The sequence below is a fragment of the Rattus rattus genome, chromosome 8 (assembly GCF_011064425.1).
Source record: "Rattus rattus isolate New Zealand chromosome 8, Rrattus_CSIRO_v1, whole genome shotgun sequence".
Classification (NCBI taxonomy): Eukaryota; Metazoa; Chordata; class Mammalia; order Rodentia; family Muridae; genus Rattus; species Rattus rattus.
This window is the reverse complement of record NC_046161.1, coordinates 50899080-50912458: the sequence shown is the minus strand read 5'-3', so window position 1 is coordinate 50912458 and position 13379 is coordinate 50899080. Positions and strand designations below refer to the sequence as shown.

Genomic DNA, 13379 nt, shown 5'->3' with positions numbered 1-13379 from the left:
GGGGCCTTTTGAACTCTATGGGAACAAGGCATGAATGTATGCATACATATAGGTATCCAAAAACATTCATACACATAAAATAAATGAAAAATTTTTAAAAATCTCCTATCTACTATTTAGGTCACAGCCTTTCATAGTCCAGACCAAAATGATACAACCCAGAATAAACAAATAATGTGCCCCATAGGTCACGGGGCTCCTCAGCTTCTGCATCCTATTCCTGACCCCAGTCTCCATGCTTGCGAACCTAATGCTCAGCTGGGTGTGGTGATGCTCACACCTTTACTCTCAGCACTTGAGGAGCAAGGCAGGCAGATCTCTTAGTTCAAGGCCAGCCTGGCCTAAAAAATAAGTTCCAGGCTAGCCCAGTACACAGAGCAAGTTCCAGGACAGACAGGACTACACAAAGAACTCCCCCACCCCCAAATAAACAAAATAAAACAACAAAAAAGATACTATCTCAATTAGGGGGAGGGGAAAGAGCCTAATGCTCACCAGAACTTAAGGAGCTGAAGTATGGGAATCAAGAATTCTAGAGCATGTGTAGTAGCTCACCCGAGTAATCCTAGCACCCCTGAGGCAAAGTAAGGCAAGAGGAGTGTCAGGATTCTTGGGCTACAGTGTAAAACCTAATCTCTAAACACTAGAAAAAGAAGAAAGGGGGCTGGAAAAATGGCTCAGTGGTTAAGAGCGCTGACTGTTCTTCCAGAGGTCCTGAATTCAATTCCCAGCAACCACAGGGTGGCTCACAACCATCTGTAATGGGATCTGATGCCCTCTTTTGATGTATCTGAAGACAGCTACAGTGTATTCATATGAATAACATAAATAAATCTTTTTAAAAAAAGAAAAAAAGAAGAAAACAAAATTGGAAGCTAGTCTTAGCTACATAGTTAGATCCTTATCCTCTAAATAAAATAAATCCAGCACTAACTTTTAGTTTCTGTTTTGGTGCTGGGGATAGAATTTAGGGTATGGCATATGATAGGAATCACTCCAGCACTCCAGCCACATCCCCAACCCACCAAGTAGGCTTATAAGAATTCTTTCTAAAAGCAGGTAGCAGAAATAGCTGATTCCAGGTCCTCAGCCCTGAAAAATGCAAGCTAAGTAGCTGGAGGTCGTCCCCCACCCCCCCTCCCCACCCCCCCTCAGTTCCAAAGAAGCAGGAACAAAAACTAGCAATTACTCCAGTAGCTGGCAGACTAACTAAAGGAGTTGGCTTTATTTTGTTTTTTAAGATCACTATATAGCCCAGGTTGGCCTCAAACCCAGCCTTTCTCATGCAAAGCAAATGCCCTGCCACTCTGGGCTTCCTCTCAGTCTTTCTGATGAGCTGTTATATGGAGGTGTACAGAGAGAAATGTTCTAGCAATTAATCAAGAAAAAAATATGCTATCATCTGAAATTTAAAGCAGGATGAAAATAGAAAATAGCTGATAAAAGACCAGAGTTAGGGCTCAATTCCAGAGTACTGAGACTGTAATGAGCCAGCCTTTCTAATCTAAAACGAGACCTATGTCTTTTCCAGGAAAATAAAGCCATAGTTAGAAAGGTTTGTTCCAACATGCTAATCCTATCAGGTGTGGAACCTCACACCTGTAACTGAAGCTCTAGGATCAGTAAATAACAAGTCACACTCTAGGATTAAACCCAAATAACATCTCACCTAATTGCTGATTACATACTTAGTAACTGCAGTAATAGATCAAGAATGCTTCACCTTATGGGGTTGGGGATTTAGCTCAGCGGAAGAGCGCTTGCCTAGCGAGTGCAAGGCCCTGGGTTCGGTCCCCAGCTCCGAAAAAAAAAAAAAAAAAAAAAAAGAATGCTTCACCTTTCCTTCCATTTCTTTCCTGTGCTCTACGGGAATGTCTATGTCTCGGGAAAGCCTCAGCTTAACATCATGAATCATTTGGTCCTTGACGTCTGGTTCCTTCCAGGGGGACAGATGACATTTGCACAGGACATGTAAGACTGTGGGAAAGGAACGTTCTTAGCCACAAGAAAGGGCAAACCCCTGCCCTTGGGAAAAGAGCCAAAAATCTTCACAGCAGTTAAATATTTAACTTTAGCCAGGCAAATGTGACGCATGCCTTTAATCCCAGCACTAGGGAGGCAGAGGCAAGTGGATCTTTCTGAGTTCGAGGTCAGCCTGGTCTACAGAGCAAGTTCCAGGACAGCTAGGGCTACACAGAAAAAACCCTGGGTCAAAATTAATAATAATAATAATAAGAAGAAGAAGAAGAAGAAGAAGAAGAAAAAGAAATTTAAAAGATTTTATTATGAAAAATCCAAAGTATAAAATTAGAATTGATTTTTGAAAGTTATACTATAAAGATTCAAAGTACTCATTTTCTGACATTTATAAAAGCCCACACAAGGGTTTGTGTTGATGGGCTTGTCACTAAGAGGTAGAGACACTGCTCAAAATACACAAAGCCAAGTGTGATCCATAGCAACACACACACATATCCCAGAAAGGCTGGAGAGATGGCTCAACAGTTAAAAGAGGATGCTGCTCTTCCAGAGGACCGGTTCACAATGCTCCAGGGGATATGACACCCTCTTTTAGATATGTCAGACACTCTACCATATGAACAAACCCACCCTCACACACATATATATGCATAAAATTAAAATACACACACATGCACACACACACAATATAATCAACCAGGAGTGATCTTTGAATTGAAGGCTAGCCTGGTCTACAAAGCAAGTTCCAGGCTAGCCAAGGTTACAGGGTCTCCCTGTCTCAAAAAACTAAACTAATTAAATATTAATAATTTTTTCCAGGTAATTTCTGAAAGTTTTATTATGGGGGTGAAAGGTCAAGATTTTATTGTCTCCATAACAAAATCAGCTTAGAACTGGATCACTAGGCCCTTTCTCTTCTTGTCACTTCCCAGTTCAAAATGCTTGCAACTCTTAATAGCCAGCATCCTCTTAGATCTGCAGTTGGGCTCAACTCACCAGTCTCAGCACCATCTTCTTTGTAGTTTTAGCCGTTTTTCAAAAAATGGGCTTAGTCTGCCCGCCATAGCCACTCTGTTTCCTGTCATAATGCTGCTTTCCCTGGGCAGACAGAGAACCCTTGCCCTTTATGTACTGCGTCACCTCGTGGGGCTGGTGCTTCCCACACTTCTTACAGAATGTCTGGTGGGTCTAAGAAACGCTCACCATGTTTGCAGGAGCACTGTCAGCTCAGGAAGAAAGAATAATAATTAAAAAAAACAAACCAATAAAGATATAGATCCTAGGATGAATCCAAATAGTTGTTCCTCCTTAGAATTGGTTTAAGTAAATCCCAAAAGTTCAGTATCCAAAGGAATGTAATAGTACCTAACTTGATTGACTGTTTACAGTCACAGTAAGTGCTCCAGTGAGTCCTTTTTAGTCCTTATAATACTATGATATCAAAAATAAGGATTTCCTTTGCAAGCTTTGCAAATAAATATTAATAGGTAACCCATGGCAGTGATTTCCAAGGTCAGTCTGGGCCAGATAATGAAATCATGTTTCAAAAAACAAGCAAGGCATGGCAGCACGAACTTTCGTTATCAGCACTCAGAAAGAACAGATAGAAGAAAATGAGTTTGGGGCCAGCCTGTTCTACTTAGCAAGTTCTAGGCTAACCTGGTCTATAGTGAGAACACTGGCTCAATTTTTTAAAATTTATTAATTCATTACATAAAAAAAAAAAACTAGGACAGGGAGTGTAGATCAATATTAGATCACATGGTCCTAGGTTCAATCCCTAACATTAAAATAACAGGAGGGAGGATTCCAAGCCCAGAAGGGGATAGGAACTCCACAGGAAGACCAACAGAGTCAACTAACCTAAGACCCTTGGGACTCTCAGAGTCTAAACCACCAAGCAAAGAAAATACACGGGCTGGACCTAGGTGGATGTACAGCTTGGTCTTCATGTGGGTCCCCTAATGATTGGAGTGGGGGCTGTCTCTCATTGTTGCCTGCCTTTGGATCCCTTTCCCCTAGCTATGCTGCCTTGTCTGGCCTCAGTGGGAGAGGATGCACCTAGCCTCACAGAGACTTGAAGTGCCAAGGTAGGGGGATACCCAGGGAGGCCCCCACTTGTTCAGAGGAGAAGGAGAGGGGGAAATGGGGGAGGGACTGTGGGAGGGGATGACCAGGAGTGGGGCATTGAGCAGGCTGGAAAGTGAGTAAGTAAATAAGTCAAATTAAATTTAAAAGATAATGAAATGAATAAATTAACCACATGCTGGACATGGTGGCTCACATTTCTAATCTAATTTTCAGGAGGCTGAGGCAGTAAGATTTCAGGTGTTCAAGGACAGCTTGGACTATATTGTGAGTTTCAGGACATCCTGGACCACATAACAAGTTCCAGTACAGACTGACCTACACTGTAAGATAATGCCTCAATAATGATAATAATAATAACCTTTAGTAATAGTCACTTCTGTATAAACTAATATTTCTGTATCAAAAGAATCATGTTTTCGTTTTCTTTTTTCTTTTTTTGGTTTTGGCTTTTTTTCAGGACAAAGTTTCTCTGTGTAGCCCTGGCTGTCCTAGATCTCATTCTGTAGACCAGGCTGACCTGGTGGAAGTGCTGGAATTAAAGGCATGAACCACTATCATCCAGCTCATTAATTTATTTTTTATTTGTATTACATTTCTATTTACTGTGTTTGTATGCATGTGTGTGCATGCACATGTGAAGATCAGAGGACAAGATCAGTCTGGCCTCAAATTCTCCATTTTCTGCCTCAATCTCCCAAATGCTAAGATTTTATAGGCTTCTTATCAGCATACTGGAGATTAACTTCTTTTCATGTGAAAGAATATGTTATTCAAACATGTTAGTTGGCAATGAATAGAATTATAAATACTGAAGAGGGGCTGGAGAGATGGCTCAGTGATTAAGAGCACTGGCTGCTCTTCCAGAGATCCTGAGTTCAATTCCCAGCAACCACATGGTGGCTCACAACCATCCATAATGGGATCCAATGCCCTCTTCTGGTGTGTTTGAAGACAGCTACAGTGTATTCACATAAAATAAATAAATAAATAAATAAATAAATAAATCTTTAAAAATAAATAAATAAATAAATACTGAAGAGAACTGCTATATTGTCCTACCCCAGCCATTGCTACTGGAATAACCATGTAAGACCCTACAAGGCTGTAATTACTAAAGTATTATGATACAGTTTTAGTTGAGTTCCTATTTATGGTTTATTCCTTTTTCAGTGTGTGTACCTGTGTCTTGTTCATCCCATACTCAACAATTAGGCCAGGATACCCCATTCCCTTTTTGTGAAACACAATCTCGCTCTTTAGTCCAAGTGGGCCTGAAACTTTTGGCAATCCTCCAACTTCAACTACTAGGTTTAGATTACAGTGTGAGGCATCATGACTTTCTGTAGGTGTACTTTTTTTTTTTTTTGGAGCTTCTTTATTGGGTTCTTATACCTACCACCCTTCTACCCTTTATTCCACCCCTAAGTCATTCCAACCCCTCAACACTTGGTAGGAAAGAGAAAGTTAGTGGGAAAGGGGGGCATAGACTTCTTTACACTACTTCCTGCTGGTTTTGGGCTTTGGGTTCCTTGGGGCAGGTCCAATCTCCATAGTCAGGATATCTCCAACCAGCAAACCAGCAAATTGACAATCCAGCGATCCAGCAGCAGTCACCACAAAAAGCAGCTGCAGCGCAGGAAGCAATAGCCACCACAGGCCCTCTCAAGGCTCTCCCATTTACACTCTCTCCAGAGTCCCCAGAATCTACAGCTGGAAAAAATCATACACCTCCTAGAACATGGGACAAATCATAGGTTACAGCTATGGACAAATTGAAGCAGCCCCATATCCTTATAAAACCATACTTGTTTCTTTACTTTTTGGGGAGGGGTATAGCAAGCATCACCATAGAATAGAGCCTTGGCTGCCCTAGAGCTCACTTGTGCAGGCCTATGGCCTCATCTCACAGATCTAAATGCCTGGTTCTAACTTGTAAACACTGGGATTAAAGGTGTGCACCATCACAGCCAGCAATAAAACCAATTTGGGGTGTTTGAGACAGAGTTTCTCTCTACATATTCCTACCTGTTCTGGAACTTGCTACATATAGATCAGGCTAGCAGTCTTAAACTCACAAAGATTCTCCTGCCTCTGCTTTCCAAGTACTAGGATTAAGGCATGGGCCCCACACCCAGACATAAAGCCATATTTTAAGAAGCATTATCAGCAGAGCTAGAGAGGGTCCATAAGTAATAACACTTGGTTATTTTTCTAAACATTTTATCAATTCTTTGTGAATTTTACATTATGCCCTCCAATCCTATTCATCTCCCTGTCCCTCCATATCTTCCTTCTGCCCTTGCAACCTCCCACCACAAAGAAAATTAAAAAAAAATAAATAAATAAAAAAATCTAGTCAGGTGAAAGCTATAGTGTGTCCCACAGTATACTCTTTTGTCCACACTTCTTTGCTTGCAAATGTTCGTTGCAATGAGACATTGGTCAAGTTTGAGGCCTCTGGCTTCTGCCACACTATTAATACTGGATCCTAATTGAGACTCCTCTCAGATATCCTGTTGTTGTCCTGTGTCATGGAGAACCTGCAGCTTTGGATCTGTAGAACTGGCCTCTTCACATGCTCCAGAAGATCACAGATGGTGTAGATGTTGGAGTGGGCCAACACAAAGCCCTGCATCAGGGCCTGAGTGGCAGCTGAGTTGTCAGCCAGCCAGCTCTCCTGCACCCGCACCACCAATGCCTCATCTGGCAAAGTGGAGGAGACTCTCTTGAATGCAGTGGCCACAAACGGGGTGGGGAATACTTGTTACTCAAGCCTGAGAATCTAAGTTTGGATCTTAACACATAAAAATCTGGTCATGGCTATGCAGGTGCCTTTAATCTTGGCACTATGAAAAATAGGGGAGCATAGAGACAAAATGATCACTGGGCATTACTGGACACCAGTCTAAGACCAGATTCAGGAAAAGACCCTGTCTCAAAGGAATAAAATAAAGAGTGGTAGAGCAGGACATGTGTGCTTCCCCCTGTGTGCCTTCAAGCATATACATCCATATATATGCACATACACACACACACACACACACACACACACACACACACACACACAAGCTATTAAAACCAAACAAGTGTTATCAGCACATAAATTCCCCAAATTAGCTGTTATATCTATGCCCACTGGGTTATCTAGATAAACTAGCCACTTGCTTCATGAGAAATAATGAAGTTAAATAGAATAAACAGTAACAATGGAGACAAGATAACACAGACATGGATAGAAATTATACTTCATCATTTGCTTGGTAAGTGATCTTGGGTAATTGTCCTCTCTCACTCTGAATTTTGTTTGCAAAATGAAAAGATTTAATTCCGGTTTTCACTCGGATTAAGTGTGAAAGCATCCATGGCGTTTCTGTCGTTCAGCTAACATCAAGCAGAGATTCAAGAAGAGTTTGACTCAAAGCAAAAGCTCAGAAACAATTACTTTTATTATTTTGCTGTTGTTCACATAAACTTTTTAAAGATGTTTTTCCTATAACCTCACTGTAGGCTCTAGTTATTAAGGAACTGAAAAAATGAACACAAAGGGGTTGGGGATTTAGCTCAGTGGTAGAGCGCTTGCCTAGGAAGCGCAAGGCTCTAGAGGCAGAGAAGTAGTTTAGCTGGAGTGTTGGCCTAGCCTACACAAGACCTAGAATTCCACCTTTAAGGCAGCAAACAGAGAATAACAAAGAGTGTTAAGAAGATTGAAAGCACTCACCATCAAGCCTGACAACCTAAGTTTGGATTCCCAGACTTACATAAAAGCCAGACACAGAGGCAAGTGCATCAGTGAAGGTAGAGACAGGAGAAGCCTCAGAAGTTCAGAGGCCATTAGCCTGTCCTCTGCAGTTTGCTGCCAAGTGGTCCTGTCTCCAACGCAATGGGACAGAGTAAGGAACACATAATATACACACAATACAAAACACACACAAAGTAAGATTTAAAACAAATAACAAAATTAAATGAAGGCAAGAAATACCGTAATTGCGAATGAGAATTTACATCAAGTCAACACATGTCTAAAAAGGATAATAGAACGACAAAATATTCATGGCTTTCATTTTTAGTTTTTTGAGACAGTGTCAGCTTATCTTCAAATTTGATGTATAGTTAAGGTTAAAGATGAATTTCTGATCCATCTGCTGCCTCTTTCTCCCAAGCGCTGAAATTACAGGCCTGTGCACCACTCAACTGTAATGATTATTTTCAAAAAATTTAACAAAATTTGAGAAATTAAAAATGAAAGGGTTGGAGAAATGGCTTGGTGATCAAGAGCAGATATTGCTCCTGAAGAAGTTCAGATCCCAGAACCCACTTTGGACAGCTCACAACCGCCTGTAACTCCATCTCCAGGGTGTTCTGATTCCTCTCCTAACACATGTACATGCATACATACACACACACACACACACACACACACACACAAGTAATGGAGTGGGAGAGATGGCTCAGGGGTTAAGAGTACTGGCTACAAAAAAAAAAAAAAAAATAGGAAACCAAAAAGAGGAAAAAGAAACCACATAATTCTCCATTTTTGGGGTTGGGGATTTAGCCAAATGGTAGAACGCTTGCCTAGAAAACAAACCGCCCTGGGTTCGGTCCACAGATAAGAAAAAAAGAACAAAAAAAAAAAAAAAAAAAAAGAGTACTGGCTACTCTTTCATAAGACCCAGGTTGGATTTCTAGACACCCATATGGGGTCGAACAACTATCCATACTTCCAGTTCCAAGGGATCTGATGGGTTCTTCTGACCTCTACAGACAAAAGCATGTACAAGGTGTACATAAATACAGATAAAACATTCACACACAAAATAAAATGAATAAATTTAATAAAAAATGTAAAGTTAAATCTTTAAAAGATAAATGAATCCAATTAATAGTCAGGGGATGTAGCTTAGTTAGTGTTTACCTAGCATGCATAAAGCCCTGGGTTTGACCACCAGCATCCTATAAGATCAGACAAGGTGATTCACCACTACAATCTTGGTACTGAGGATGTGGAGGTGAGCAGGAATATCAGAAGTTCAAGGTCATCCACTTAGAGCCAGACTGGACCACAGGAAGCCTCATTGCAAAAAAATCAAAAAGAAAGTGGGGGCAGTGGGGCTAGGATGATGGCTTGGTTGGTAAAGTGCCTGCCTTACAAGCACAAGGCCTGAGTTTCATCCTTAGAATACATGTAAAACTGTCAGCCCTGTCTGAGACAAGAAAACCCAAGGGGCTTACAAGCCATCTAGTCGAGTCTAATTGAAGAGCTCCAAGCTAGCAACAATCCTTGTCTCAAAGAACATGGATGGTGTCGTGGTTTGAATAATAATGGCCAACAAAGGGCAAGTATCTGAACACTGATTTTCAGTTGTTGGAACCTTTTAGGAAGAATTAGGAATTGTGCCTTGATGGAGGAGGTGTGGTTCTTCCTGACCATTAAGTTCTCATCTTGCTAGACAATTTTCATAAGATGGTGAGAAAAGCAAAATGTTTCAACTCTGTGAGGTTTATAGTCATGAAATCAGAGAAGTGCAAAGTCACTATAAACAACACAAAGAACTGAAAGGTAGGAAAGAGCCGTAAAGGGGTTTAACTTAAGACTATCTTCCACACGCAAGTAAAAACTGAAAGGTTAAAGCAATGAGGTCAAGGAGAGGAGTTTCCAGAAGCAGAAAGCTGCCTGTAAACTCTGTAGCAGGAGGAAACACAACAAGAATAGAAAGTGTTATGCCTGAGGTAGAAACAGTGTGAAGGGCCAGAGATGGCTCAGCATTCAACAGAGCTTTCTGCTCTTGAAGACCTGAGTTAAGTTCCCAGCATCTACACTGAACAGCTCATTACCACCCACAACTCCAGTCTCATGGTCTCTGTCTCCTTCTTCTAACCTCTGAGACTACATGTATACACACAGCATATAAACATACACATAAACAAAAACATAAAAGAAGTAAAGTGGGAGAAGTAGCTAAGGCCATAGGCTGTACAAAATCTGAAGAAAAAGGAAAAACTCTTAAAAGGAAGATTAACAATGCATGACTTTCCCACACAAGACCATGGATTCATTCACCAGAACCACCAAAAGAAACAAAATATAATATAATATCTATTCCTGGCACTCCTATTTGGAAGACAGGCAGCTGAAGCGAAGATGTAACCAGATTTGCGATCTGACTCTAGCTTCTCAAATGTAGTCAGATCAGATAGAAACGAATGCCATTTCTTGTTGGAGGCCAGAGAGACAGCTCAACAGGTAAATATGCTTGCCACCAAGCCTGACACCTCAGTACAATCATTAGAGCATACCTAGTGGAAGAAGAAAACCAATTTCTGAAAGCTGTCTTCCTCTGACCTCTACCTTTCTGCCATGACACATGTGCACCCATACACATACACACACACACATATTAAAAAATTTTTAAAATAAACTCTTATTAGGATAAGACAGTAATCTAGACAAGGATGATTGTGATGTTAGGGTGACAGCCTAAAGCTCACAAATTCAAGAAATACTTAAGAAAGCCTGATGATACATTTTATACAAATGATACATTTTATACAAGGAATAAGAGCAACAAAGTGTCCAAAATTTTGATTGGCAGGACTACAGAAGGACACACTTAATCTTCAGGAAAGAGTAGTCCTCAGATAGCTATAAAGCAGTTGAAACATTTCAAAAAGATTAACCCACCCTTTGAGTATATGCTAGTCCAGTATAATCTTTTATTTGATTACAGAATGGGGGTCCATGACAGAGAACAGCTCGACAGTACAGTGTCTGCCTCAAACATAAAAGGCTCTGGGTTCTACCCCTTTCCACAAAAAAATAAGTAAATAAATAGACATAAAAAATAAGAACCAACTAACCTAACAATTTTCTTTTTCTTTTCTTTTTTTTTTTTTTTTTTTTTTTTCGAGCTGGGGACTGAACCCAGGGCCTTGCGCTTAGTAGGTAAGCACTCTACCACTGAGCTAAATCCCCAACCCCTCTTTTTTTTTTTTTTTAAATCCTTTCTTTTGAAACATGATTTCATTATGTTGCCCTGGCTGTCACTCAGAGATCTTCCAACTCTGCCTCCCCAGTGCCACCAAGACTGGCCTTAGGAATACCTTTTATAGCCAATGTGTTGGCTCACACCTTTAATCACAACACTTTGGAAGCAGAAGCTAGGGATCTCTGAATTCAAGGCCAGTCTAGCGTTCAGAGCAAGTTCCAGGACTGCCAGGGCTACAGAGAAAGAAACCCTGTCTCAAACAAACAAAACAACAAAAAGAAGAAGAAGAGGAGGAGGAGGAGGAGGAGGGAGGGAGGAGGAGGAGGAGGAGGAGGAGGGAAGACCTTTTATGCTCAGTATAGTGGAGCAAGCCTATAATCCCAACATTCAAGAATACTCTGATAGCTAAGCATAGTGGTACATGTCTTTAATCCCAGTACATGGAAGGAATAAGCAGTGGGATCTCTGTGATATTAAGGCCAGTCTGCTCTACACATCAAGTATTTACAGGCAAGGCTACATAAATAAATAAATTTGAAAACCTCATGTTTTATTGAACTAAAATAAGAAACTATTATATTTGTATTTCAACATTTTGGAATGACTAGAAAGTCTGGCATTGGAAATCAGACATAATTGAGAGTTTGTTTTTGTTTGGTTGGGGTTTTTTCCTAGGTCATAGTTATTTAATTTCTATTTGTTCTTTTACAGGGTAGAGAAAGAAACCTCCAGTTACAATACTAATTCTGTGGGTTACACATTCCTTTTCTTTTTTCTTTTTTCAAGATAGGGTTTCTCTGTGTAGCCCTGACTATCCTGGAATGTGCTGTGTAGAACAGGCTGGCCTCAAACTAACAAAGATCCATGTGCCTGTGCCTGTGCCTGTGCCTCTGCTTCCTGAGTGCTGGGATCAAAGGTGTGTACCACTATAGCTGGCCACATCAGAGTATTCTTATATACCAAGTCTGGCAATTATACACTGGTTCTGAGGATTGCATGTCCTTACTTTAATTATTTACTTTTTGGCTTAAAGGTATGGGCCACCAGGCTCTGAAGAGTGTCTCGTATAAATCTGGCTAGCCTCAATCACTACCTAGAGGTTAGAGAGATGGCTCAGTGCTGTAGAGTATATACTGCTCTTCCAGAAGACCCAAGTTCACTTCCCAGCATGTACATCATGCAGTTCACAACCTTCTGTAATTCCAGGGGATTCAATGTCCTCTTCTGAACTTTGTGGACAACTACACTCATGTGCACATGCATACACAAAATTAAAAATAAAAATAAAATATTCAAAACAGTTCGCTAAGGGAGCTGGGGATGATGTCGAGCTCTTGATCTTGCCTTTTCCGCTAAGCGCTGGGGCTACAGGGGTTTGTGCACACAACACCTTGGTGAGACCTTGACACTTCAAATCCAATGGACCTCATGGGGAAATAAGACAGAAAAAGTCCCTTTAAAACAAATCTAATAATAACTTCAAAATCTAATAGGAAGACAGAGTGAGAGCTTGTCTCAAAACACTAAAACCAAAAAACAAAAACCAGTTAACTTGACAAGATCAACCCACTGTTAGCTCTTGGTTCTTCTTTCTTCCACTTTAATACCAAACCAAACTCTTCTCGCTTCAGAGGGACATTTGCTTTATTTTATGACTTGTCTGATTCTAAAATCAATAATAAAGCCAATTAAGATCATTAAAGAATAAAAAGAAAAAAATTGGCTGTCTCTGGGTTTCCTAAAGATAAACAATGCTATTACTGTTAAAAAAAATCTTTTTCTTTTTCTAAAATCAAGAATGGCAAGAAAATATCAAAAAGGATATTAAATTTTCAGCCTTTCCTGAATATCCTGTGTGACTACACAATATTTTTTAATTTAATTTATTCTATATATGTGAGTGCACTGTAGCTGTCTTCAGACACACCAGAAGAGGGCATCAGATCCCATTACAGATGGTTGTGAGCCACCGTGTGGTTTCTGGGATTTGAACTCAGGACCTCTAGAAGAGCAGACAGTGCTCTTAACCACTGGGCCATCTCTCAAGCCCACTACACAGTATTTTTAGCCCTCATTATTATGTACTTGGGGGTGTTATAAAGATGAAGGACAAGGCCCCACTCTCGATGAGCCTGTAATCACGTAGGTGAATGAAAATGTAAATAAAAATTGCTCTGAACACTGGCAATTTGGTCCTGGATTCAATCCTCAGAACTGAAGAGAAGAGGGGGCACTATAAAGTGGTATATATACTGTGCAATTGACACCACTTAATATAAAGTGGTATATGTACTGTACAATAGAAAAATACTCATCTTAAGACCA

General features: G+C 40.5%; 1 protein-coding gene across 2 annotated transcripts in view; it reads right to left on the bottom strand.

Moving 5' to 3' along the window:
• Ptpn9 (protein tyrosine phosphatase non-receptor type 9) overlaps positions 1-13379 on the bottom strand; it is an 80698-nt gene that overhangs the window by 65413 nt on the left and 1906 nt on the right. The window contains exon 1 of one of the 2 annotated variants that reach the window (XM_032909911.1): positions 2977-3187. The exons of the other annotated variant lie outside the window; for it this stretch is intronic. Within the exon in view, the coding sequence (XP_032765802.1) occupies positions 2977-2991 (15 nt within the window). The 5' untranslated portion in view covers positions 2992-3187. Of the gene's footprint in view, positions 1-2976; positions 3188-13379 lie in introns of those variants that run through there. 2 annotated transcript variants of the gene reach the window in all.